Source organism: Elephas maximus, chromosome 2 (assembly GCF_024166365.1).
Source record: "Elephas maximus indicus isolate mEleMax1 chromosome 2, mEleMax1 primary haplotype, whole genome shotgun sequence".
NCBI classification, from domain to species: domain Eukaryota; kingdom Metazoa; phylum Chordata; class Mammalia; order Proboscidea; family Elephantidae; genus Elephas; species Elephas maximus.
The window spans coordinates 221,641,091-221,665,164 of NC_064820.1; the positions used below are offsets into that span (position 1 = coordinate 221,641,091).

Below are 24,074 nucleotides of genomic sequence, written 5' to 3' on the forward strand. Positions count from 1 at the left end.
AAGGCTTCCAAAACTTAATTATAACAAAGAAAAATCAAGTTTCCTCAAGAAGGAGTCAGACAACAGAGTAATTCCTCATGCCATGTCCAACCACTACCAAAAACTGTAAATGAACTGAATCTAGAACAAATACTGGTAAGCTGTTTAATACTATCATATATAAGTGACTTAATAACTAAAAAGGAGGAGAAAGCAGAAGAGAGATAAGAAGCATTTCTCAACTCCAATATTATAACACTTATTTTCACTAACCCGTTTAGCTTGTGGTTTTGTGAAGCAGTGTGGTTACTCTGGGTTCATGATTTAATTCACATTCCTAATGATAACACTCAACTACTGTACGTGGTGATACTAAATACAGTCAACCTTGCAAAAGAGCCCTGGAATATTCTGGGGGAGATACCACTGGAAAGCAATGATGAAATACAAGGTTCAGAAACTTTCCACACAGTAACACTTGCCAACAGATCAACAGCTTTCCTATATCATTAAAAAAAAAAAGTTTGCACCAAATTTAACTATACTTTGCCATATTAATACAATTTCTTCAGATCTGTAACTGTTTAAAACTTTAACTGCATCATTTTAAAATACTCATATAAAATAATACTCCCACCTAGTGGATAAAAGAAACACAACTGGCTTGTTTCAGCATGACCAAACCGAGAAAAAAAAAAAAAAAATCACACCCAGTGCCGTCGAGTCGATTCCGACTCATAGAGACCCTATAGGACAGAGTAGAACTGCCCCATAGAGTTTCCAAGGAGCGCCTGGTGGATTCGAACGGCCGACCCTTTGCTTAGCAGCTGTAGCACTTAACCACTATGCCACCAGGGTTTCCCGCGTGACCAATACCAACGTAAATAAAGAATTAAACTACAGTGAATTTAAAATAAGTTTATTCTGTTTTCGTGTCCCTCAAAACAGCCCCCCTCAAAAAGAAAAAAACAGGGCACACTGCTCCCCTTCAAGGGATGGGTGGGTAGTACACATTACAAAACAATCTTTAGAATCATGTGTATATGTTACTCTGAATCTCATTTGTGACCATCAGTTTCTTCAGCATCTCTGTGCTCTGGGGAATATTCTAGAAAGAGAAAAAAGTTGCTAAGAATCCAGTGAGACCAAGAATTCAGTCAGAAGCAACTTATACAGACCAACCCCCACAGTCTCAGGCTTAATCAAAGAAGAAAGGCCCCAAATGGTACTACAGGAGCTGCCTTTCACCTCTTCAAACAAAAAGGCAAGTAGGTAAGACTCTGAAGCACGTTCTTGCCTTGCTCAAAGCCCACTAAGCTCCTCTGACTACATAACCACCTTGGCCTCTTTCTCATCACCTCGCACCTCCTAACTCCACACTGAACGCCCTAATACCACCCAAATGCACACTGAACATGCCTACTCTGCTCACATTGCTTCTTCCCTCTGCACATTCTCACCCACTAAGACTCACCCATCTTTCAAATCCAACTAAACTGCCACTTTCCCACGAAGCCTTCCCACAGGATAAAGCCCCGTCTCCTCGTAGCTGGCCTACAGGTTAGCCTCCCATCGGGTCGCCTGGCATTACAATCCTGGTATCGCCCTGTGACTGTGGTGCTAACTCACCTCTGGAGGCCCAATGGCTAACTCACCAAACTTCACACGTTTGACGTATATTAAATTCTAGAGTGTTACAACTTTATCCTCATTCATTTTTCTAAATGCCAAGTACGTGATGAACTCTGGGAACACCACCCACGGACCCTGTGGTGTCCATGCAGCAGAGACTGAAAACAGCTCTACTGTGGTGAAAGAAGCTATGAACTAATTCAGGATAACTGTATTTGGTCTTTAAGGAAATGACACTCTTCAAAACGGGCATTTCACCCTCCCTCAAATCATTACCTTCAAAGCAAGAAGTGAAAAGTTTTTAAAAAAGTTATTCAAATCTTCCCTTCAAAGATTATTCTTAAGGCTGGGAGTTTACTTAAAACATCTACGACATGATGGAAACATGTGGAAACGGATAAGGGTGACGACTGAACAACAGGATGAACAGAAGTCAGTGTCACTGAACTGGACATGTGAAGAATGCTGAAATGGCAAGTGTTTTTGTTACATATATATTTATTACAATTAAAAAAAAAAAAAACCCTATAGGGAAAACGACTTCCAATGCTCTGAACAAACCTAAATATTTACAAAGTGCCTGTGTGCTCAGCATAGTACCAAGGGCTGGGAAGACACCAGTGAACAAAATGGCCCTAGTCCCTGCCCTCAGGAAACTTCTTTCTAAGTTGAAACCAGCAAATCCATTAACTATATAAGCAAACACAATTATCAGTTAGTATACACTTTGAAAGAGATGCTAAATACAAAAGAACTCAGTCAGAAAAATTATCCATGATTCCAATTTCAAAGATATGTTTGAAGAATATTAAATCCTAGAGTTTTACAGCTTTACTCTTCTTCATTCTTCTCTATGCCAACTATGTGATGAGCTGAGGGAATACCAAAATTAAAAAAAGGTGCTCTGTTCCCACAAAGCATTGAAAATCTAGCAATGAAACTAACCTATGAGACCTGTGAAGGGGGCTAGCTGAGGACAGAACTTATCAGAAAGGTCTTCTTTCCACTAGTGGACATTCCACAATAAAACGGGTGCAGAACAACTTTGTTAAAATCTCTTTCCTTTAAGGAAGTTCTAAACTGGAGGTCCAGGGACTCACAGTAAATCTCTTAGAGAAAGAAGGGGAGTCTCTGAGCTACCTAAAATTCCAGGCAAAACTTTTTGTCTATGTGTTCCCTTATGTATTTTTCTAGGAAAAAACTATGGATATTTACAAACTAGGGGCAGGGAACAAGTTTATTATATAAATCTCTCATCTTCACATACCCAGTCCCATGCAAAAGCAGGTGAATAAATGTTACAATAATTTGATCCAGCATAGCTCAAAAATGCCTTCTCAAAAATTACAACCTTCCAAGTTAATTAGTTACAACAACTTCTTAAACAGTAAAACCATCTTTCTACACAGACACCTGGGATTTAAGTGCATTGCACTGATCTATTACATACCAACAAAACATTCATCAAGTCACAATGTCCACCAAGAAGAGTAACAGGTTCAAACCAGGGAGTGTTCCTTCGAGAAAGAAGATCTCTGAGTGCTGCTTATGCTTCAAACTGACACCATACATCTGTGTGTGTTAAGTTCATTATAATAACACAGCTATGAATTTCAGCTACTAATTCAAATGAGCTAAAAACTTACCTTAACCAAACCTTTCAAGCTTCTGGAAGAAAGTACAGGCTTAAAAGCTTCTACTGTAATGGGGTCGAGTTTCATAATATCAGTGTAACACAAGTACAGAATTGCAGGTATTCGCCATACTTGACAGTAACTCAGAACTATGAAGAGATGGGGAAAAAAACACAAGTTTTCTATTCATACGATGCCTAATACAACTTTAAAAAATAACAGCTGATCTGCAAGAGTCAAGTCTCTGTTGCTTTTGTAATAAAGGCACTCACTGGCATTTTGAACCAATCTAGAATGCATATTTTCTTTCAAAGCCAATTTATCTTCCTAAGTAATCTCTTGCTTTTGTAAATATTATATTCACCTACATTTCCTGACATAATGTTAAGACACATTTTAAGTAGCTAAAAGATCAAAATTTTGCTGACTATAGTAAGTTACATTCAATAACAAATATACAATGCATCATGTAGAGTTTTTTAAGATATCTAGAGCCAATTCACATTCTAGTAAACTTAACATTTAAAAGCAAAAAAATTACTAATGGGTAACAATTACATATTTCCTGAAAAGAAAATCTATTTCTGACATGATGCTAGAACAAAATTAGTAATAGTGATAAAAATGCTAACGCAACTACCAAGATTCAGTATGTGAAACCCATTTTGATAACTAAGCCTTATTTGACCCACTTTTCATACACCAACATTTAACAACTAACATTGGCTTGCATTCTGAGTTCTCAAAGACCAAAAAGAAACAAAGCACCTCTGAAACACAACAGTCAAGAACTCTGAACTGCTCTCGTAAGTTAACTCCGGAAAGTTTGAAAACTCAAGACCAATACAACGTACTAATAACTATAGACACTGAGGATTAAGAGCAATACACTGATATCAATCATCATTATTAACAAACTACTTCAAAAAGATCAGCATAATAGTTGAAGTAATAAGTACCAACAAAGCCGTCACAAGACATACTATAAATGTGAGGTATTTTAGTACCACCTGCTGCAGGAAGATCATGTACAATATTCGGCTGTTCCAGCAGCGAACAACACACAGGGTCTTTGAAATTCTGTGTTTTCAGGGCTCTCAGGAAAGGAGATGGCAGGCTGCAGGTAGACTCTGAAGTTTTGTAGTCAGTGATATGTCGACTCGTGAGAATAGTTACCTGCATGTTCTTCTTTGGACAAGAGCCAAAAACCTAACACAAAATTGATTTCAAATTAAAAAGTAAGAAAAAAACATATACTTTTATTACAGAATGCAAACACTTCCCTAGTGATTTACCTGACATGACACACAGTAGTTTGTATCATTCCTTGCAGGGGAGGGAGGGTCCCTGCAGGAAGAGGACGCATGCTTTGCTGTCCCCCTGGCCTGGGCATTAGCTTGGTTCTGTCACTTTCTAGGCACATGATGTCCTCCAAGTCACTCTCCTCCTCTGTGAACTAAGGACAGCATTACTGACTACCAGGGCTCTGACAGGGACTAGACAAAGTCACGAACAAGTGCCCAGAGCAGCAACTACAAAACTATGATACAGAGCAGCCGAGTTAATGAACTATGGCCACCTGCCAGTGACTGCAAGCACACCCAACACTCACTCCCTCTTCCAGCCACCAGTGAAGCTGGAAAAATGATTCTCATCATATCCATTTCCTTAATTTTCATGATTATAGGCAACTTCCCATTGCTCTAGACCCCAACGTCCTCTTCTGTGATTTGAAGGGCTTGGATTAGACAGATTTCCAAGAACCTTTTCAGCTTTTAGAATCTATAGTGATATAAACCTATCACCATAAACAAAGAAAACAGCTATCTGTAAATGAAAATGACATTTTAGGTCAATGCACCTTGTTTGAAAATATGAAGAGGATAAAATGGCTGTTTTCAAATAAGAACAACAGAATTGAAGATTTTATATTGTGTGCCGCAAATGATTTGTGAGGCTCATTTCACTGTATCACAGCTTTGTAAATAACCACAAAAAAGTTAACACTATATAGATTTGTTACCAGGTACACCCCATTAAAAAGAACATCACTCACAAGGCCTCCCTTATTATCCTCCCTTTATAATACTTATGGTCTGAATCCATAGTTTGATACCTCTGTTTGATTCTGCATAACTACCAGGATTAGGTACCTGACCTGGACCAAATAGCAGGGGACTCAACAAGTGCCCTGCCTTAGTCATCTAGTGCTGCTATAACAAACAAAACCACAACTGGATGGCTTTAACAAAAAGAAATTTATTGTCTCACAGTCGAGTAGGCTAGAAGTCCAAATTCAAGGCACCAGCTCCAGGGGAAGGCTTTCTTCTTTCTGTTGACTAAGGAGGAAGGTCCTTGTCATCAATCTTCCTGTGGTCTAGAAGTTTCTCTGAGCAGAAACCTCGGGCCCAAAGGACACACTGTACTTCCAGCACTGCTTTCTTGGTGGTATGACGTCCCCCGTCTCTCTGCTTGCTTCTCTCTTTTATATCTCAAAAGAGATTGGCTTAAGACACTGTTTAATTTTGTAGATCTCATCAATATAACTGCCACTAATCCATCTCATTACATCATAAAAAAAAAAAAAAAACCCGCTGCCGTTGAGTCGATTCCGACTCATAGCGACCCTATAGGAGAGAGTAGAACTGCCCCATAGAGTTTCCAAGGAGCACCTGGTGGATTTGAACTGCTGACATTTAGGTTAGCAGCCATGGCACTTAACCACTACGCCACCTGGGTTTCCTCCATTATATCACAGTGATAGGATTTATAACACATTGGGAAATCATGTAAGATGACAAAATGGTAGACAATCATACAATACTGGGAATCATGACCTAGCTGAGTTGACAGATATTTTAGGGGGACACAATTCAATCCATGACAAGTACCATTGGTTGTTGATCATATGCTACCCCCTGAAAGGGCTCAATGTCGACCAATTCTTTTTGGTATAGTGACTCAGTGTATTCCACCCATCTTCTTTTGATGCTTCCTGCATCGTTCAATATCTTCCCCATAAAATCCGCCAATACTGCAACTCAAGGCTTGAATTCTTTCTTCAGTTCTTTCAGCTTGAGAAATGCTAAGCATGTACTTCCCTTTTGGTTTTCTGTCTCAAGCTCTTTGCACATGTCATTATAATATTTTGTTGTCTCCTCAAGCTGCCCTTTGAAATCTTCTGTTCAGCTCTTTTACTTCATCATTTCTTCCATTCACTTTCACTACTCAATGTTCAAGAGCAAGTTTCAGAATCTCTTCTGACGACCATTGTGGTCTTTTTTTCTTTCCTGTCTGTTTAATGACTTTTGCTTTCTTTGTGTATGACGTCTTTGATGTCATTCCACAACTCGTCTGATCTCCAGTAATTAGTGTTCAATGGGTCAAATCTGCTCTTGAGGTAGCCTCTAAATTCAGGTGGGATATACTCAAGGTCATATTTTGGCTTTCCTGGACTTGCTCTAATTCTCCTCAGCTGCAACTTGAACTTGCATATGAGCAATTGAGGTCTGTTCTGAGGTAGGCCCCTAGCCTTGTTCTGACAGATGATATTGAGTTTCTCCATGGTCTCTTCCTCAGATGTAGTCATTTTGATTCCTGTGTATTCCATCTGGCGAGGTTCACACGTATAGCTGTCACTTATGTTGTTGTAAAAAGCTTATTTGCGATGAAGAAGTCACTGGTCTTGCAAAATTCTATCATGTGATCTCTGGCATTGTTTCTACCAAGACCATATTTTTCAACTACCAATCTTTCTTCTTCGTTTCCAACTTTCGCATTCCAATCACCTAAAACTATCTAGGCACCTTGACTGCATGTTTGATCAATTTGAGACTGCAGAAGCTGGTAAAAATCTTCAATTTCTCCAACTTTGGCATTAGTGGTTGGTGCGTAAATTGGAATAATAGTCGTATTAACTGGTCTTCCTTAGAAGCATGTGGATATTATCCTATCATTGACAGTACTGTCCCTCAGTATAGATGCTGAAACGTTCTTTTTGATGATGAATGCAAAGATATTCCTCTTCATTCCCAGCACAGTAGACCATATGACTATCTGATTCAAAACTGTCAGTATCAGTCCTTTTCAGCTCACTAATACCCAGGATATTGATGTTTATGCAATCCATTTCATTTTTGACAACTTCCAATTTTCCTAGATTCATACTTCATACATTCCACATTCCTATTATTAGCGGACATTTGCAGCTGTTTCTTCTCACATCAGCAAATGAAAGTCCTGAAGCTTTATTCCACTCGTGTCATTTAGGTTGACTCTACTTTAAGGAGGCAGCTCTTCCCCAGTCGTATTCTGAGTGCCTTCCAACCTGAAGGGCTCATCTTTCAGCAGTATAGCAGACAATGTTCCAGTGCTATTCATAAGGTTTTCACTGGCCAATTTTTTCAGAAGTAGACTACCAGGTCCTTCTTCTTAGACTGTCTTAGTCTGGAAACTCCACTGAAACCTGTCCACCAGGGGTGATCCTCCTGGTATTTGAAATGCCAGTGGCATGGCCTCTAGCATTACAGCAACACACAAGCCACTATAGTACGACAAACTGACAGAAGTGTGGGGGTTTAAACAGGTATACAGGTATACACCAAATTTCCTATTTCTAATGAATTTAATTGCAACACCTCTATTAAGAGAGTTCCTGGATGGTGCTAACAACATTTTCAGCTGCTGACCAAAAGGTTGGAAGTTCAAGTCCATCCAGAGGTGCCTTGGAAAAAAGGCCTGAGGATCTACGTACTTCAGAAGAATCAGCCAGTGAAGACCCTATGGAAGACAGTTCTACTCAGACGCATATGAGGTTGCCATGAGTTGGGATTGACTCAACGGCAACTGATTGGTTGTCTATATAAAAATATTCCCAGGATTTAAGCTGACATGTTGCTATGATGTATGGATACAAGGCCTCAATCCTTAAGATATACCACATTTAAAAATAAAATACTACTGCCAAAATTATGATTATTCTCTAAATTTATTAAAGTGAAATTTTCATTTGTTTCACTGAACACATACTACGTGCAGAATGTTCCAAAAAAAATGAAGACTCAACCTTTTCCAGCCTAATGGTAAGAAAAGTGGCTCTAATATAAGACAGATGCAGGGGTTTTTAGGGTGAGTGGTGAGGGGTAGCTCAGAGCCAGCCCCTTGGAGGCCAGCTCTGTTCCCTGCCTCACTTTCCTGCACGTCACCTGCCTGCAGGTCCATCGGCCCACTCTGTGGTTTCCCACCCTTGGCTATGGTGTGCTATGTCCTTTGCTATGACACTGCTGTTTCATGTGGGCTGCCTGGTTTTCCTTCAGACAAAATAACAAGCTGTTGGGTGCAAAGAATACAACTATGTTTTATACTTCTCTGACCTGTATGCCTTAGCACAATGCTGATTACATTCGCTAAACCGATCATGTTAAATAAGTTCTTTTTATTCTATCTATCCTATAACAAACTCCTATAATTGTGCTGAGAAGAAACAAATACTTCCCCTCACTCCCCCCATATCTGATTGCATGGATTTAAATGAAAAGATATTGAGCCCTTGGAGTTGACATCCAGCTCTTGGAGTCGAACCATTCGCAGCTTTCCATTTCTCTTTTACCTTTTCCAGCCACTGATACTGCTGATCTTCGGCAACGTAGCAACTGCACTGACAAAGGAAAACCTGAAAAATGAAATGCCAAGTTCTGTGTCAAACCAAATAAATTTTATGTGTACCCTAAACTGTCACCATGTATATATGTATATATATCCTAACCCATAGATAGGTATATATTATATACATATCATATATATACCTACATACACAAACACACACACACACACTCACACATTCACAGGAAAAAAAAAATTTCCATTCAGTCAATTCCAACTCATAGCAACCCTACAGGACAGGGTAGAACTGCCCTACAGGGTTTCCAAGGCTGTCATCCTTACAGAAGCGGATCGCAGAAAGCATTGGAAGGAAAAAAGGGCACGGGTTAGGGAAGAAGACCGGATATATAATTAACTACACAGCAGGTCTGGAATAATCAAGAGCTACCTAACTAATAAGTGGTACAACTAGAAGCAGCAACAGAAATTTCTCCTGGTTGACTTTCGTTATCTCTTCCAAAACAAATTATTTCCATTAAGGATCAGGTACAAGAACATGTACAGTTCCCTTATTAAGAAACAAAAACTCTCAGGCAAATTTAAAGTGAAATAACTTTGGATCACATATTACAGACACAAATTACGAAGCAAACTTTACAGATTTCAAGGCTAACATTTAGTCCTTACAATAAATGTTATAATATTATGGAATACAGAGTAAAATGGAATTTATTTCACTGACTTCTTCCACTGCTTGAGTCCCTTTGCTCAAGCGCTTAGCAGCTGTGGAATGGGAGGGACTCTCTGAGACGAGCGCATGGGTACACATGGGTCACCTGCTTGGCCACCTCACCTGCCTGACTTGTCTCCCTAATTAGTTGAGGCCCATTCTCTGAACGGACCAAGGTTAGTTTTACAAATGCAATCCACTGAAATCACTCGGCATCAACCACTTAAATCATCAGGACCAATTCAGTTAGAACAAAACCTTGATGTCAACAGAGTGGTGTTTAGAATGCATAAAACATCCACTTCTTTGACAAGTATTTACTGAGCTCCTGGTATGAACCAGTCCCTGGCTAAGCACTGGGTAGATGGCAACAAAGCACAACTCCCTGCTCCTGTGGAGTAAGCACATTCTTTGTGTTTAGGTTGCCAGCTGAAGTAATTTTCTGAGTGAGGGCAGGCTTTAAATATTTCATGTTTACAGTTTATAACCAAGTTATTTCAGAATTTCAAAACGACTTTAACAATGCACTTTATACCCCACGTTAATGTTTACATAAAGGGGTTGCTTCGAAAGTCCTTGGGTGATGCAAACGGTTTGCACTCAACTACTAACCAAGAGGTTGCAGGTTCAAGGCAACCCAGCAGCACCATGAAGAAAGGCCTGGCAATCTGCTTCCATAAAGATCATAGCCAAGAAAACCCTATGGAGCAGTTCTACTCTGTAGCACATGGGGTCACCACGAATAGGAATCAACTCAACAGCAATGGGTTCGGTTTTTTGGTACCACTGCTTATAGGCAGAATTCCTCAGCCCAAAAGTAGATATAAAGGGAGAATTCAAATAAACAGTGTTATGGATTGAATTGTGCCAAAAAAAAAAAAAAAAAAATGTGGTGAATTTCTGGCCCTTGAACTTGTGGGTGTGATCCTGTTTGGAAATATGGGTTTTCTTTTGCTGTGTTAATGATGTCATACCAGTGTAGGGTGCCCTAAACCTGATCCCTTTTGAGTTATAGAAAGAGCTGATTAGACACAGACACAGGTACACATGAGGGGAGACAAAAGCCATGAGAATCATCTGCAAGCCAAGGAACCAAGGAAACCCTGGAGCTACTGACAGGGGAGGAAATGACACAGCTCAAACCCTGATTTGGACTTTTGGCCCACAGAACTGTGAGAAAGTAAATTTCTCTTCCTTAAAGCCACTCACCTGTGACATTTGTGTTACAACAGCACTAGTAACAAAGACAAACAATACACAAATGATGCTTAAATAACAACTTTTTAAATACACAAATTCCACCTACCGAAGGATTTGATTTTAGATGATAAAACACACAAAAAGCCTCTGTGGGGGACAGACTGACAGCATCTGTGGTTCTACACCACTCATTCCACAGTTTAGCACAACCAACTTCCTCCCAGATGCCTGAGTTCATAACAAACGATGACAAAAATGCTGTGAAAACAATTTGCATAAATTAGTGCTTCGCTACTCAAGTGGCATTTTTTTTTTTTTTTCAATAAAAAATTCAAGTTACCGTAGAATTTTAAAGCTGAAAGAACCTTCAAGGGCTTCTACATTGCAGATACAGAAACTGAGGTCCTCAAGATGTGAAAAACCACACCTTGAATAAAGAAGATGTTAGAGCCAAAAGCAGAGAACAGGTTTACTGACTTCTTACCCTGCTCTCACGGTGCAACACTCTACTGAAAAACGTGGGAACTTTATAACAATAAGTCAATAGTTATTTACGAACTACTCACTATGTTCTGGAGTCCCTGGGTGGCACAAACAGTTAAGCACTTGACTGCTAACCAAAACGTTGGCAATTCAAGTCTACTTACAGGTATTTCAGAAGAAAGGCCTCGTGATCTAATTCCAAAAAACCAGCCATTGAAAACCCATGGAGTGCAGTTCTAACACACGTAGGGTCGCAAGAACCAGAGTCAACTTGATGGCAATTGGTTTTACTATGTTCCAAGAGCAGTGGGGGTACCTTATAAGGTAAGGGCTCTTAATTGGGGTTTCCAAATGCCCTCCCCAGAGCTTGTGAGCCCCCTGAAGTGACACCAGTTTATGGATGTACATACACACATACACTGTTCGAAATGAACTCCACACCGTTCTGCCTTTAACCCACCAAGTGAATTAACACACATAAAGACCTTAGAACTGAGGGCTCAAAAATGTTAGCAATTATTACTGTTGTTATTTTCAGAGCTCTCTTTATGTTCTCAAAGGAGTCTGTTACCTCAAAATCTTCTAAGAACCATCTCTGTGAGGGGTCCACGTACCCACCACCTCAACTCCTCCACATCTGGCCAACACAGGCCGAGGGCACAGGGAAACCTAGAACAGTTCCTTGAGCGTGTAAGTTCTCCTGAAGCCAGGAACAGTCCCTTTAACTCTTATTTTTCAAGTGTATGGAAAGATGGTACCACATGAGCGATAAACTCAGGGGACAGATTTCACCTAGAAGCAAAGTTACACTACAATGACTTTTTAAAAAAGGTCCCAGGCATTTGAAATCTTTCATGATGGAAGGAAATAAGTAACTTCAGATTACGTTCTTTCAATAAAATCTGTAGCCTTCTGCATTTTCACTTACCTACTGCGTTATTTCCTATAGCAATTATAAACTTGGAACACGAATACTTTTCTAGCAGGGAAACTTCCAAAGATGTTTTTGTTTGTCTTCGAAGAAGACGCACTTCCCTAATACAAAAAAGAGAAGATGAAACTAAAGCAACTTAAAATAAATAAAATCAGTACCATTTTATAAGGAATGATTTTGTAATAGGTAAAATGCAAATCTGAATTTTATAAAGAGCATGATTACAATCCTAAGGAAATTCAGATAATGATAACTCATCAACAAGGCCATCACATGCAAAGCTGATGGAGAAGCCAACAGCAGAGGGAGGCTGTCCACCTGGCCCACTGCCCAGTCTGGGCATCCCTCCAAGTGGGACGGCTGGGCACGGTATACGTTAACACCGGGACAGCTGGGCACGGTGTGCGTTAACACCGGGACAGCTGGGCACGGTGTGCGTTAACACCGGGACAGCTGGGCACGGTGTGCGTTAACACCGGGACAGCTGGGCACGGTGTGCGTTAACACCGGGACAGCTGGGCACGGTGTGCGTTAACACCGGGACAGCTGGGCACGGTGTGCGTTAACACCGGGACAGCTGGGCACGGTGTGCGTTAACACCGGGACAGCTGGGCACGGTGTGCGTTAACACCGGGACAGCTGGGCACGGTGTGCGTTAACACCGGGACAGCTGGGCACGGTGTGCGTTAACAGACACTGTCTTAGTTTCTTAGTGTTTCTACAACAGAAATACCACAAGTGGTGGCTTTACCGAACAGAAATTTATTTTCTCACAATTTAGGAGACTAGAAGTCTGAACTCAGAACACCGGCTCTCGGGGAAGGCTTTCTCTCTGTCGGCTCTGGAAAAAGGTCTTTGTCTCTTTTCAGCTTCAGTTTTGCTGTTCCTTGGTGATCTTCATCTTCTCCCATCAATGCTTACTTCTTTGTGCCTAATTTGCTCTTTTTATATCTCAGAGGTGATTGGCTTAAAACACACCCTACACTGAAATGGACTGACTAACACAACAAAGAAAATCCTATTCTCAAATGGGATTACACAGTGGGATTTAAAATTTACAACACATATTTTGGGGGGACACAATTCAACCCATAACACAAAATACGCTTTTTCTTTTTTTAATTGTGCTTTAGGAGAAAGTTTACAGCTCAAGTTAATTTCTCATACAAAAATGTATACACATACTGTTATGTGAGATTAGTTGTAATTCCCAAGTTGTAATTGCCACAATGTGACAGCATACTCCCCCTTTCCACCCCGGGTTTCTTGAGTCCATTCAACCAGTTCCTGTTCCTTCCTGCCTTCTCATCCTGCCTCCGACAGAGCCACCCATTTGGTCTCATGTATCTGACTGAACTAAGACGCACACTCCTCACAAGTGTTATTTTTTGTTTTATACTCCAGTCTAATCTTTGTCTGAAAAATGGGCTTCAGGAACGGTTTTAGTTCTGGGTCAAGAGAACGTCCAGGGGCCCTAGTTTCGGGGGTTCCTCCAGTCTCTGTCAGACCATTAAGTCTAGTCTTTTTACATGAATTTGAGTTTTGCTCCACACTTTCCTCTTGCTCTGTCCAGAGGCTCTCTGTTGTGTTCCCTGCCAGGGCTGTCACTGGTGGTAGCCGGGCACCATCTAGCTCTTCTGGTGTCGGGTTGGTGGAGTCTCTGGTTTATGTGGACCTTTTGTCTCTTGAACTAATATCTTCCTTGTGTCTTTGGTGTTCTTCATTCTCCCTTGCTCTAAGTGTGCTGGGACTAATTGATGCATCTTAGATGGCCACTCAAAAGTTCTTACGACCCCAGATGCCACTCACCAAAGTGGGATGCAGAATATTTTCTTAATAACCTTTGTTACTGCTAGTTGACCTAGATGTCCCCCAAAACCATGATCCCCAGGCCCCAGCCCCAGCTACTCTGTCCCTCAAAGTGTGTAGATGTGTTCAGGAAACTTCTTAGCTTTTGCTTTGGTCCAGTTGTGCTGACTTTCCCTGTGTTGTGTGTTGTCCTTCCCTTCACCTAATTCTTGTCTACTATCTAGTTAGTGAACTTCCCTCCCCCTCCTTCCCCTCCCTCATAACCATCAAAGAATGTTTTCTTCTGTATTTAAACCTTTCCTTGAGTTTTTATAATAGTGGTCTCACACAGTATTTGTCCTTTTGCAACCAACTAATTTCACACAGCATAATGCCCTCCAGATTCATCCATGATGTTGTGAGAGGTTTCATGGATTCATCATTGTTCTTTATCGTTGCATAGTATTCTATTGTGTGTATGTGCCATGAGTTATTAATCCATTCATCTGCTGATGGGCACCTAGACAAAGCACACTTTTGAAGCATTTTAGCCAAAAAAAAATATTGAACCTGAATCTGACTAAGCCTCTAGAGCAAACATCCATTTTTAGGAAAAGCAGATGATGGATGATGTTGTTGTTGCTATCCCCAATTCAAGGCAACTCCATGCACAGTGGGATGAACTTTTGTGATCCACAGGGTTTTAACTGGCTGATTTTTGGAAGCAGATCATCAGGCCTTTCTTCCTAGTCTGTCATAGCCTGGAAGCTCCACTTAAACCTGTTCAGCATCACAGCAAGATGCAACCCTCCACTGACAGACATGGGTGGCTGCTCAAGAGGTACACTGGCTAGGAATTGAACCTGGATCTCCCACATGGAAGGGGTGAATTTTACCTCTGAGCCACTAATGTCTTCATCTAAGACCAGGAAGAAAGGCTTGGATCACAACAACTCAAGGGGATAGGGCAAGACCAGGCGAATGATGGATACACATATTAGATGGCATCAGGAGGAAGCAATCAGACAAATCCAAAAATGTGGAACATTCTACAGAACAGCCAGTCTCGCAACAGGGCTAAAAAAGAAGGTAGAGGGGCTCTCTAAATAAAAGGAAGCTTAAGAGACAAATTAAGCACTATGGCTGCTAACCAAGAAGTCAGCAGTTCAAATCTACCAGGTGCTCCTTGGAAACTCGATCAGGCAGTTCTCCTCTGTCCTATAGGGTCGCTATGAGTTGGAATCGCCTCAACGGCAGTGGGTTTTAGTGGTGTGTAAGAGACAAAATGTCTAAATGTAATGTGTGGACCTTGTTTGGATTATGATTTGCATAAACTCACTGTAAAATGTCATGTTTGAGATGACTGGATAAATTTTGCCAAGGACTGACTATTAGGTGATATCAAGGAATTATAAGTTTTGTTGGGGCGATAACACCATATGTAATAAAATGCCTATACCGTTAGCGATGCATTCTGAAGGATGTTGGGGTGAAGGTGTCTGGGAGTCACTTAAGGGTGGGGGAAATGAAACAAATGTGACAAAATCTGGATAACTGTTGAATTTACAAGACAGTTCATGGGACGGTGTCGTTATACTATTTTCTCCAATTTTTAGGTGCTGGAAATTGTCCTTAAGAAGTCATAGTGTCCATCTGATAGTGAGCGTTACGTGGGGTGGAGGATAACAAAGTTCTCAAAGAACTGGGGTAATATCCATGAACCAAATATATAACCCAGAGCCCGATAACAGCATTGTAGCCCTCAAAAAAAACAATCCTAAATACATGCTACAGGTAGCGTTGGAAGCAAGTTCTTTAAAGAACACACCTGAATTCAACTCCTAAAACGGCTTCACTTTCATGATTTAACTGCAATCCTAGCGGATCAGCGCGAGCATCGCTTACACCAAGCCACCGACGCCGGCTCTGCCGGGTCCTCAGAGGCCTAACTGGGTACCTGGGGTGCGCTGGGCATCGGCTGACCGTACTCAGGCCGGCGGGGTTGCCGGGGCCCGCGGCCGATAGCGGCCACCCCGGATTCGAACTCGTCCGGGCCCTGCAGGCCGCGCACCTCCCGTCCGACCCGGCTGCCCGCGGCTCCCCGCGCCAGGCGCCTCACCTCTTCCGCATCAGCTGCTGCCGGACCTCCCTGTCCTCGGGCGTCTCCCTCCTGTCCTCCTCCTCTTCCTCGTCCTCCGTCCCAGCTCGACACGGCGCCTTCACCACCTCCCCGAAGAACGTGGCCGCCATAGCCGCCTCAGACCCCGGGCCCAACTCCGGCGCAGCGGTACTACGCACGCGCCCCGCCCTGTGTCCATGAGCCCCGCCCCTGAGCCCGCCCCCGCGCTTCGCTCTGCGCCCCTTAGCTCCGCCTCGAGCCGAAGTCGGCCCAACCCCGCGCTCCGCCCCGCTCCTCCGAGCCCCGCCCCTAAGTATGCCTCGCCCTCGGACCCCGAGCCCCGCCCCACGCCCGTGAGTCCGCACTCGCGCTCCGCCCCCAGCCCCGCCCACCACACCTGAGCCCCGCCCCCTGAGCTCTGCCGCTTGCCCTTGAGTCCCACCCCGCCCCTGCGCCCCGCCTCCTGACCCCGCCCCGTTCTCCACTGTGCCCCCGCAGCCGCGGAAACCCAGCGAGTTCCCCCGCAGCCGGGGTTCCGCGGCAAGACCGAAAGACTGGAAGGCTGCGGGACCCAGGGGCCGGAGGCGGGCCTGTGGGGCAGGGGGCGGGCCGCCCTACCGACGGGTAACGGACCGCACAGAGGAGCTCAGGCGCCCCCTCTCCAGCCTTTACCGCTTTTCCTTCTCTGCCCTTCCCTTCAGTCTCTTTGCGTCTTCCTTTTTTTTTTCTCCGATAGGGATTACAGGGAGAGCTATAGTTTATTAGGCACCCGGCTTCGAGCCTCGGCCCCCGCAAATAGGTGCCGGCCCCGCACACTCCGGTGAAGGCTCGTCGGGGCGGACCCGGGAGCCTTGCGTCCCTCGGGTTCTGCCCGCGAACCTGCGCTGTGGAGGTGACCAGGACGGAAAAAAATGCATTGCTTCGTTGGGTTATAAAAACAAACCTTTACTCTGGCAATAGGAGTTCACATTTCAAAAGCTCGCGACTATAAAGCTGATCTAAAAGACTTTTTAACCAGAGAATGCAAAAATAATTGCTTCTATTTTAAAACTTGGCCACTTTGAACTAATAAATTGTTTTAAATAGCCTTTCATTAATAAGCAAAGCATGTGTTTGTTTTTGAATTTTCTTCTTTGAAATGTGCTGGAAGACAAAATTCACGGAGCGCTAATCTAATCAGATGGGAAAAGGGAACAACTACTGTAACAACTGAAAATGAAAATTTCCAGTATTGCAATGAAAAATGATCATTTTCCAAGATTTAGTTGTGCTGAAAATAGACGGCATTGCTTGCATTTGGCAACCTTGTCAATAAATAGCCATAAAGTACTACTTTGGGAGCAGGGGAGTCCTCTTTTTCTTGAATAATAAAAAAAACTCAGAAAGTTGCTAGAAACATTTTTTCTAAAGCTTAGGAAGTCTACCAAAGACTGAGAAATAATGATAACCAAAACATTTACATAAAATCAGCATTCAGCCATATTACATATCTACTGCAAAAAAAAATGGGGAGGGGGTTGAAACAAAACTTAAACATTTAAGTATATACAGTAAAAACCAAATTGCTATCTACTAAGAGGTTAAGAAACTTTGGTTATCTTTAGTGAGAAAGAATATACAAGATTACCAATATGATACTTTTCAACTACATTAGAACTCCTGGATTAAATGACTTCATAGAAAAAAATGCAGAATAAAAAGATGGTTTGGGAATCACATCATCTTAGTCCTTCAGTTGAATAAGCTTAACTTGGGATTTTTACCAGTTAGATCCTCAATTAAATTTCACAATTATGAAGAAATCTTTTCCAAAAAGCTGACTAAAATTATTGTAGATAGGGTAGTGCTAATGCATTTGGCCATGATTTAAATTCTTAATAAATTTCAGAGAGAACAGTTTTACAAGAATCTTAAGTTTTAAACAAATACTTATTTCGTGCAGTAATAATAAAGGCCAAACACTTTTTAAAAAGATAAAAGATAAATATATGTTCACATTAAAAACTAAGCTAGAAAAGGGACTCAGTTAGGCTGATGAATGCAATCTCAAGGACTGACAAAAATGAATCCCACCAGGATAAATTCTAATTTCAAATTTTTTCAATACACTGAAATTGTCAGAAAATTTTGCATAAAATGGCCTTAACTGAATTTTAAAAATATTTTCATTGTGTGGTATTTGTTGAGGCTATAATATAACCAATAAGAAATTTCTGAGAAAGCAACTGTGAATATGGCAGTGGAAGTAGATTTAAACATTTCATCAGAGCTCAAAAATCAAACCCCATGCAACTAAAAATATTAGCAGTTTATTAGGAATGCTCCCCTTTCTCACCCATAATTTAACAAGATACTGGTATCAGTATTTCAGATGAAACTACTGCAAACAGAGCAAAATACACAGACTCTGAGTTAGAAATATTCTGGCTTATGAGTTTTTTTATAAAAAAAAAAAAAGCCATTTTTTAAACAGACATGCAACCACGAACAAATTTCTCAAGTAATCTAGACACTTGGTCCATCTGTATAAGCAAAAAAAAATGCATTAATCTTTAATGAAAAAGGAATAGAAACTCCTAAGTTTGTATAGTTTTCCAGATTTTTATACATGCAAATCATATATTAATATTCACAGATATTTTTTCATGGGAAAACAACTTGCTCCTAACAATTTATTTTCCAGTAACACATTACTATATATTAAGATTTGACAGTACATTCATTTAATCTGATCTTAATTTCAATGGATATTAACAACAAATTAAACCCCATTGCAGAGAAATTCTTTGTATTATCATGATCAGATTTGCTAAGCCTATCGAAGGCCACAGTAGAATAGCCCAGACATGCTGTCATTGAAGTGTGTTGTGACAGGACTGTGATAAATTTGCTCAGTGCCTATAAAAAGTTCTAACTTTCAAGATGCTACAGTTTACCCTTCCAAAAAGAAACTAAGAGGATTTCACTGTATCATCTAAAAAATATGACTTATCTTAATCTATACTTTTTTCTGATTAAAACTAAAGTCTGCCTCTTACTGAGGTACATTTTGGCATCTCTGAAAATGCTACGTGCAAGTAGAAATAATGAAAACGAGTTGTGATAATCACATTCATAACTTTCATAGAAAAATATATACTCCCTGAATTAGTCAAATCAAGTGCTCACCATTCAGTATGAATTTCATATTATGAAAATAAGACATTAATAGACTTTCTATAATTGCCTATTTCTGACACTCAGAACTCAACTATCAACATTTCCAATGCTGAATCCCTCCCTTCTTCTAGTTTTTACTTTGAGGGATGTGAATTGTTGGGACTGAATCTAGCTAAGGTACTTGGCTTCCTTCACTCAAAAGTGAAACGGGCTCAGTGGCACCTGCTGTTGAAATGTGCCTAATTTTTCATTTTCTTTTATTTCAGTAACGACACCATAATCGTGGTGGTGTGAGTTTTCATATTCTAATGTAGAACTCTTAAAACTAGCATCAGGTAGAGATTTTCGATTTTTTTTTTTCAGTCCTTCAAGTTTTTCCTACATACCCTGTTCACTTCCCATTATTTTCTTCCTCCCAGAAATCAAGAGGTTTCAAGACCCTAGCTTTTCTGAAAAGGAATCAGGAAACTTATAATAGGCCACTTGTGGTTTCTTTCTTTCTCTCCAACTACAGGCTATTTCCTCCTCAAAATTCTCTGATGTGCGTTATCTGTTGCCACGACTGGCTAGTAGGAAGCCTGTCTCCCACTCTGACCCACTGGATTATGGCTTTTAGAAAATGCCTCAGAAGATGTCAGCAAAGGGTTTACATTAGAACTAGGAGCAGGATGCAACTGCCAGTTTACTTGTGGCCCCTGACTGTTTTCAGATTCCACTTCTACAGTTTCATAGTCAACTATTGTGCTTTTCCTTTCCAGGATCTGAACCGCCTAAAAAATCTTTTTAAAAAAAGCATTTTGCTATTAATATCTTCTAGCATTTTCACTTTCAGAATTAATGCTTGTGTCATCCTCTTTATAGACATTCAGTAATTTTTTCTTAGCCGCAGCAGAAGCATTTCGATGGGGCAGTTTTCTGCTACTCTTCCTAATCCAGACATTTTCTGGTCCTGAAATCGTTTCTCTTACATTACTCATTATCTTTATTTTATTTGCAGCAACAGTAGCACATCTGCGGGCAACTTTCCCAGGTACCATATCTGCTTTCAGAGTTTCACTAGGCACTTGCACTGCATCCTTCTGATAATGCATATATGTTCTCATTTTTGTATTGGGTTCTCTGTCTCTAGGAACAGATTCTGAAAAACGAGTGAAAGTTCATGTAAATGCAAAAATCTTCTAACACAAGATTTTACAACTACTTACATTCCTCAATACTCATTCTAGGAGATAAATCTAAAAACTACACACATTTCTAACAAATGAAAAACACAACTGATTGTCAACAGTGATACCACACGTTTTTGCCGTTGATACAACCCTTCCTTACCTACCAAGGGAAGTTTTGGGGAGAAGCTGTGTCTAAGCTCCCTCCCAACTAGCATACTTTTTAATCTATAAAGGTGACTCTCACTTACAACAGTAGCTGACTTGTAAGAAGGGGGCTAAGTAGCCTAAGCATCATAAAGCAGCCAATCAAAAAGCACTTTTAAAGAGCTGCATTTTTTAAATAGAACCATACATAGACTTTAAATTTTTGGTATCATTTCTAATCCTCTATGTTAAACTAATATCCAATATTAGATAGGAGTTCTGAAATCATTTTCCTAAAACCTAAAGAAGAAGAAAATGCCATCAGGACTTTTATGACACATCACCAACTCTGGCTTCGAGAAGACCCTTGTTAAGGCTTAAATTATAAGACAAATATTTTCTTTACGCAAAAAAAAAAAAAAAAAGTCGCATTGGTTACTAGCAGAAAAAACAAATTATACATTGGTTTTATGTAACTGAAGTGTGGTTTTTGCCCTGGATTCATTTTAAAAAACTATTTCTATGTAGCTGAATTAATCAATCCTGGTTTCAATGTTAAGGTATTTTCTGAGCCAGCTCTGTAATTAGCTTCCAATCAGGCACACAGCTCCTGACCCCACTGAGCTGAGAACCAAAAATTTAAGGGATTAGCCAAACTTAAAAACACTACCATCAAGTCAAACCTCACTCAGTGACCCTAGAGGACAGAGTAGAGGTGCATCACAGTGTTTCCAAGGAGCAGCAGGTGGATTCAAACTGCCAACCTTTGGTTAGCAGCAGTAGCTCTTAACCACTGTACCACCAGGGCTCCAGCCAGATAAAAGCCAGGGCAAAAAGCAGCCTGGAGAAAGCCAGCCTGCTTAAAGAACTGAGGCAGTTCCAAGGCTGGCTGGCTTGAGATCACACTGGAGTTGTGGAGAGGAGCCACATTTACCGAACAAACAAAAAGACCAAACCCGTTGCAGTCGAGTCAGAACATAGGAACCCTATGAACTCTCCCATAGACTTTCCAGGGAGTGCTTGGTGGCCTTGAACTGCTCTTTTTTGGTTAGCAGCCTTAGCTCTTAACCACTACACCACCAGGGCTTCCAAACAAACTTAGATGCACTCCAAAAAAAATTTTTTTTCCACCAATGTGTCAAAACCAGATTTTCACTTTTCGAAGTTCAGTTTAATTAGCACTCTTCTAGGGCAGAAGTGGTATTCTTTGGTAAAAACTCACCTTAAGTTCACTAATCCCTGATTTAGGCCTTATTTGTTAGCAAGCTAGTTCTTAATGGCTGTTAAGAGTCAAATATTTTTAAATTTTCTTAAAGGTACACAACAGTCTTGACACCCCAAACCCATCGAGTCGATGTCGACTCACGGAGGCTCTATAGGACAGAGTAGAATTGCCCCATAGTGTTTCCAAAACCAACTGGTGGGTTCCAACTGCCGATCTTTTGGTTAGCAACCAAGATCTTAACCACCATGCCACCAGGGCTCAAACAAGTGTGCTTGAGAAATCAATAGCATTTGTCAACGATCTTCATCCCTCCCAAAGCAGAAGTTTCCAGAGGATTCCATCAACTTAATAAATCTCTTTAGAGAATGGCTGTAGAATAAAAAACTGCTGGGATTTTAAACTTTTGAATTCTCTTCTAGGGAAACTGGTAACACTGAGAATTCTAACTTCCACAAGATGGCAGGGTCGGGTCGGGAACAATTCCGTAACCCAGACTTGATCCCTAGTTCAGTCACTTCCAGGGTTGCATAGATGAACTTGTTTAAATTATCAATATATTCAATGATGGATACACAGACCTGGAATTATTTTGCTTTGGATCTACAGGTAATCTAGCTTACCCTTGAGGACCCAACCTCAAGTTTCCAGTCATCCAAGGTTCTAGATCATTGAAATAACCACTCTCCACATCTGTAGGACTCCTGTGATATTCTTCTCTTTACTAAGTACTAGAAAATAAGGCTTTTGTCAGGTACTGTCAAGTAACATTATTTTGCACCCTGTCACCAAACTCAGTAAAGGGCGAATAAGCACAAGTGAAAACTTATTTTGTGGATTGACACGTTCATAATTATTTGGAACATCCTCTGCCTTCTCAATGAAAGCCCTTCATAAAGTCTGTGAAACTGAAATTCCAACGTGCTTTCTCAGGACTCACACAAGTGTTCTCCCAAAACGAGTCAGGAGCTACTTCTGTAAAACCAACCCTCACCCCTTTAGCCCCTTTTGCTAGGTAACTTAAGCAACTGCTGTGCTTTCCCAGTGCAATTCTGAAACGATAGCATGTTCTACTCAACGTCAATTCCTGGGCATTGCCAACACTGCACTTCAAGGCAGCTTACCCTCTTCGCCTCCTTTACCTGGGCTCTATGGAGTCACTCACAGGCGTAAAAACCTGGGGGAAGTAGCTTACAGCACAGTGTTTTTACCACTTCAAAGTATTTTTTCCCAAGAACTTAAAACCTGCGAAAGCCAGAACCTATGTAAGGCGGAAACCTGTCAGAAAAGGGAAACTCAGATATTTTCCACTAATAGTGACAGAAGAGTGGTTTAAGACTGCACCCTGTCAAAAGCAGAAAACTTGGGAGACCCAGAAAACAAGACACTCCCATTGAGTTCCAGCTAGGTTTCACTGCATTACGAACTAGTGTCTTCGCAAACTAATCCTAGATCGAAAATCAATCTTAAATAGCTTAATGTGAGAAAATGCTAGAATATGCTACAAAATGTAACTGAAAAAAATCAATACTTTTAAATGTTAATGTGTTTATACATAGCAAAATTAAGGTGAAATTCGTACTGTATGGTAGGATGAGGGTACAGTATTATCACTTCTGTAACTGTATCTATTTGCTTGTTGGTTCATTCCCAACAACATATCCAGGTGGACAGTGTAGATAAAATCCTATTACAACAAAAAGTTTGTGTTAACTGATTTAAGTTGCAATTAAATACAATCATTTCATGTAGCGTTCAAAGTACCTATGTTGTTGTGTGACATCAAGTCAATTCCCACTCAACCCCACAGGGCTTCCTAGGCTGTAAACTTTACGGGAGTAGATGGCCAGATCTTTTGTCCCGAGGAGCCACTGGTCGGTTCAAACCAACGACCTTTCAGTTACCAGCCAAGTGTTTAACTACTGCACACCACTAGGGCTCCTAAGAACCTATACTGACAATTTATTTCTAAACCCAGTAAATACTAACTCTAAAGCATTTTAATAAGTGCTTATTTGTAATCCAGAATAAGGGGAAACAGTAAAATTCTGCAGAATAAAACAAAATTAGGTTTTTTTAAGTAATTTAAGGAAATCTGAACTATGTGAAGAGGGTGGAGAATGCATAAATAATATTGTATATAACAGCAACCTCATCTAAGTCTTAGACCATAAAATGGTTAGAGAACAGTAAAGACAAACAATCTGAGGACAGGAGTGACTATGAGGAATTAAAAAAAAAAAAATACATACATGTAAGTCAGTGATAATTTTATTACTG

At 40.8% G+C, this 24,074-nt stretch overlaps 2 protein-coding genes across 9 annotated transcripts in view; both read right to left on the minus strand.

Moving 5' to 3' along the window:
- PSMG1 (proteasome assembly chaperone 1) overlaps positions 1-16,291 on the minus strand; it is a 197,110-nt gene extending 180,819 nt beyond the window's left edge. For 2 of the 6 annotated variants that reach the window (XR_007516223.1, XM_049874853.1), the window contains exons 1-6: positions 16,101-16,291; positions 12,188-12,294; positions 10,883-11,034; positions 8,854-8,916; positions 4,256-4,454; positions 3,258-3,394 (exon numbers count right to left, since the gene is read on the minus strand). Coding sequence is in view for 5 of the 6 variants with exons in the window: in XM_049874853.1 (XP_049730810.1) it covers positions 3,258-3,394; positions 4,256-4,454; positions 8,854-8,916; positions 10,883-11,034; positions 12,188-12,294; positions 16,101-16,231 (789 nt within the window). In the remaining variant the exon portion in view is untranslated. The other 4 variants (XM_049874852.1, XM_049874855.1, XM_049874856.1 and 1 more) reach the window with 4 other exon arrangements.
- A 2,096-nt stretch (positions 16,292-18,387) lies between these two features.
- Positions 18,388-24,074, minus strand: part of BRWD1 (bromodomain and WD repeat domain containing 1) — a 134,249-nt gene continuing 128,562 nt past the window's right edge. For all 3 annotated transcript variants that reach the window (XM_049874858.1, XM_049874857.1, XM_049874859.1), the window contains one exon: positions 18,388-20,397. In XM_049874858.1, coding sequence (XP_049730815.1) covers positions 20,063-20,397 — 335 coding nt within the window. In that variant the 3' untranslated portion in view covers positions 18,388-20,062. The remainder of the gene's footprint in view (positions 20,398-24,074) is intronic.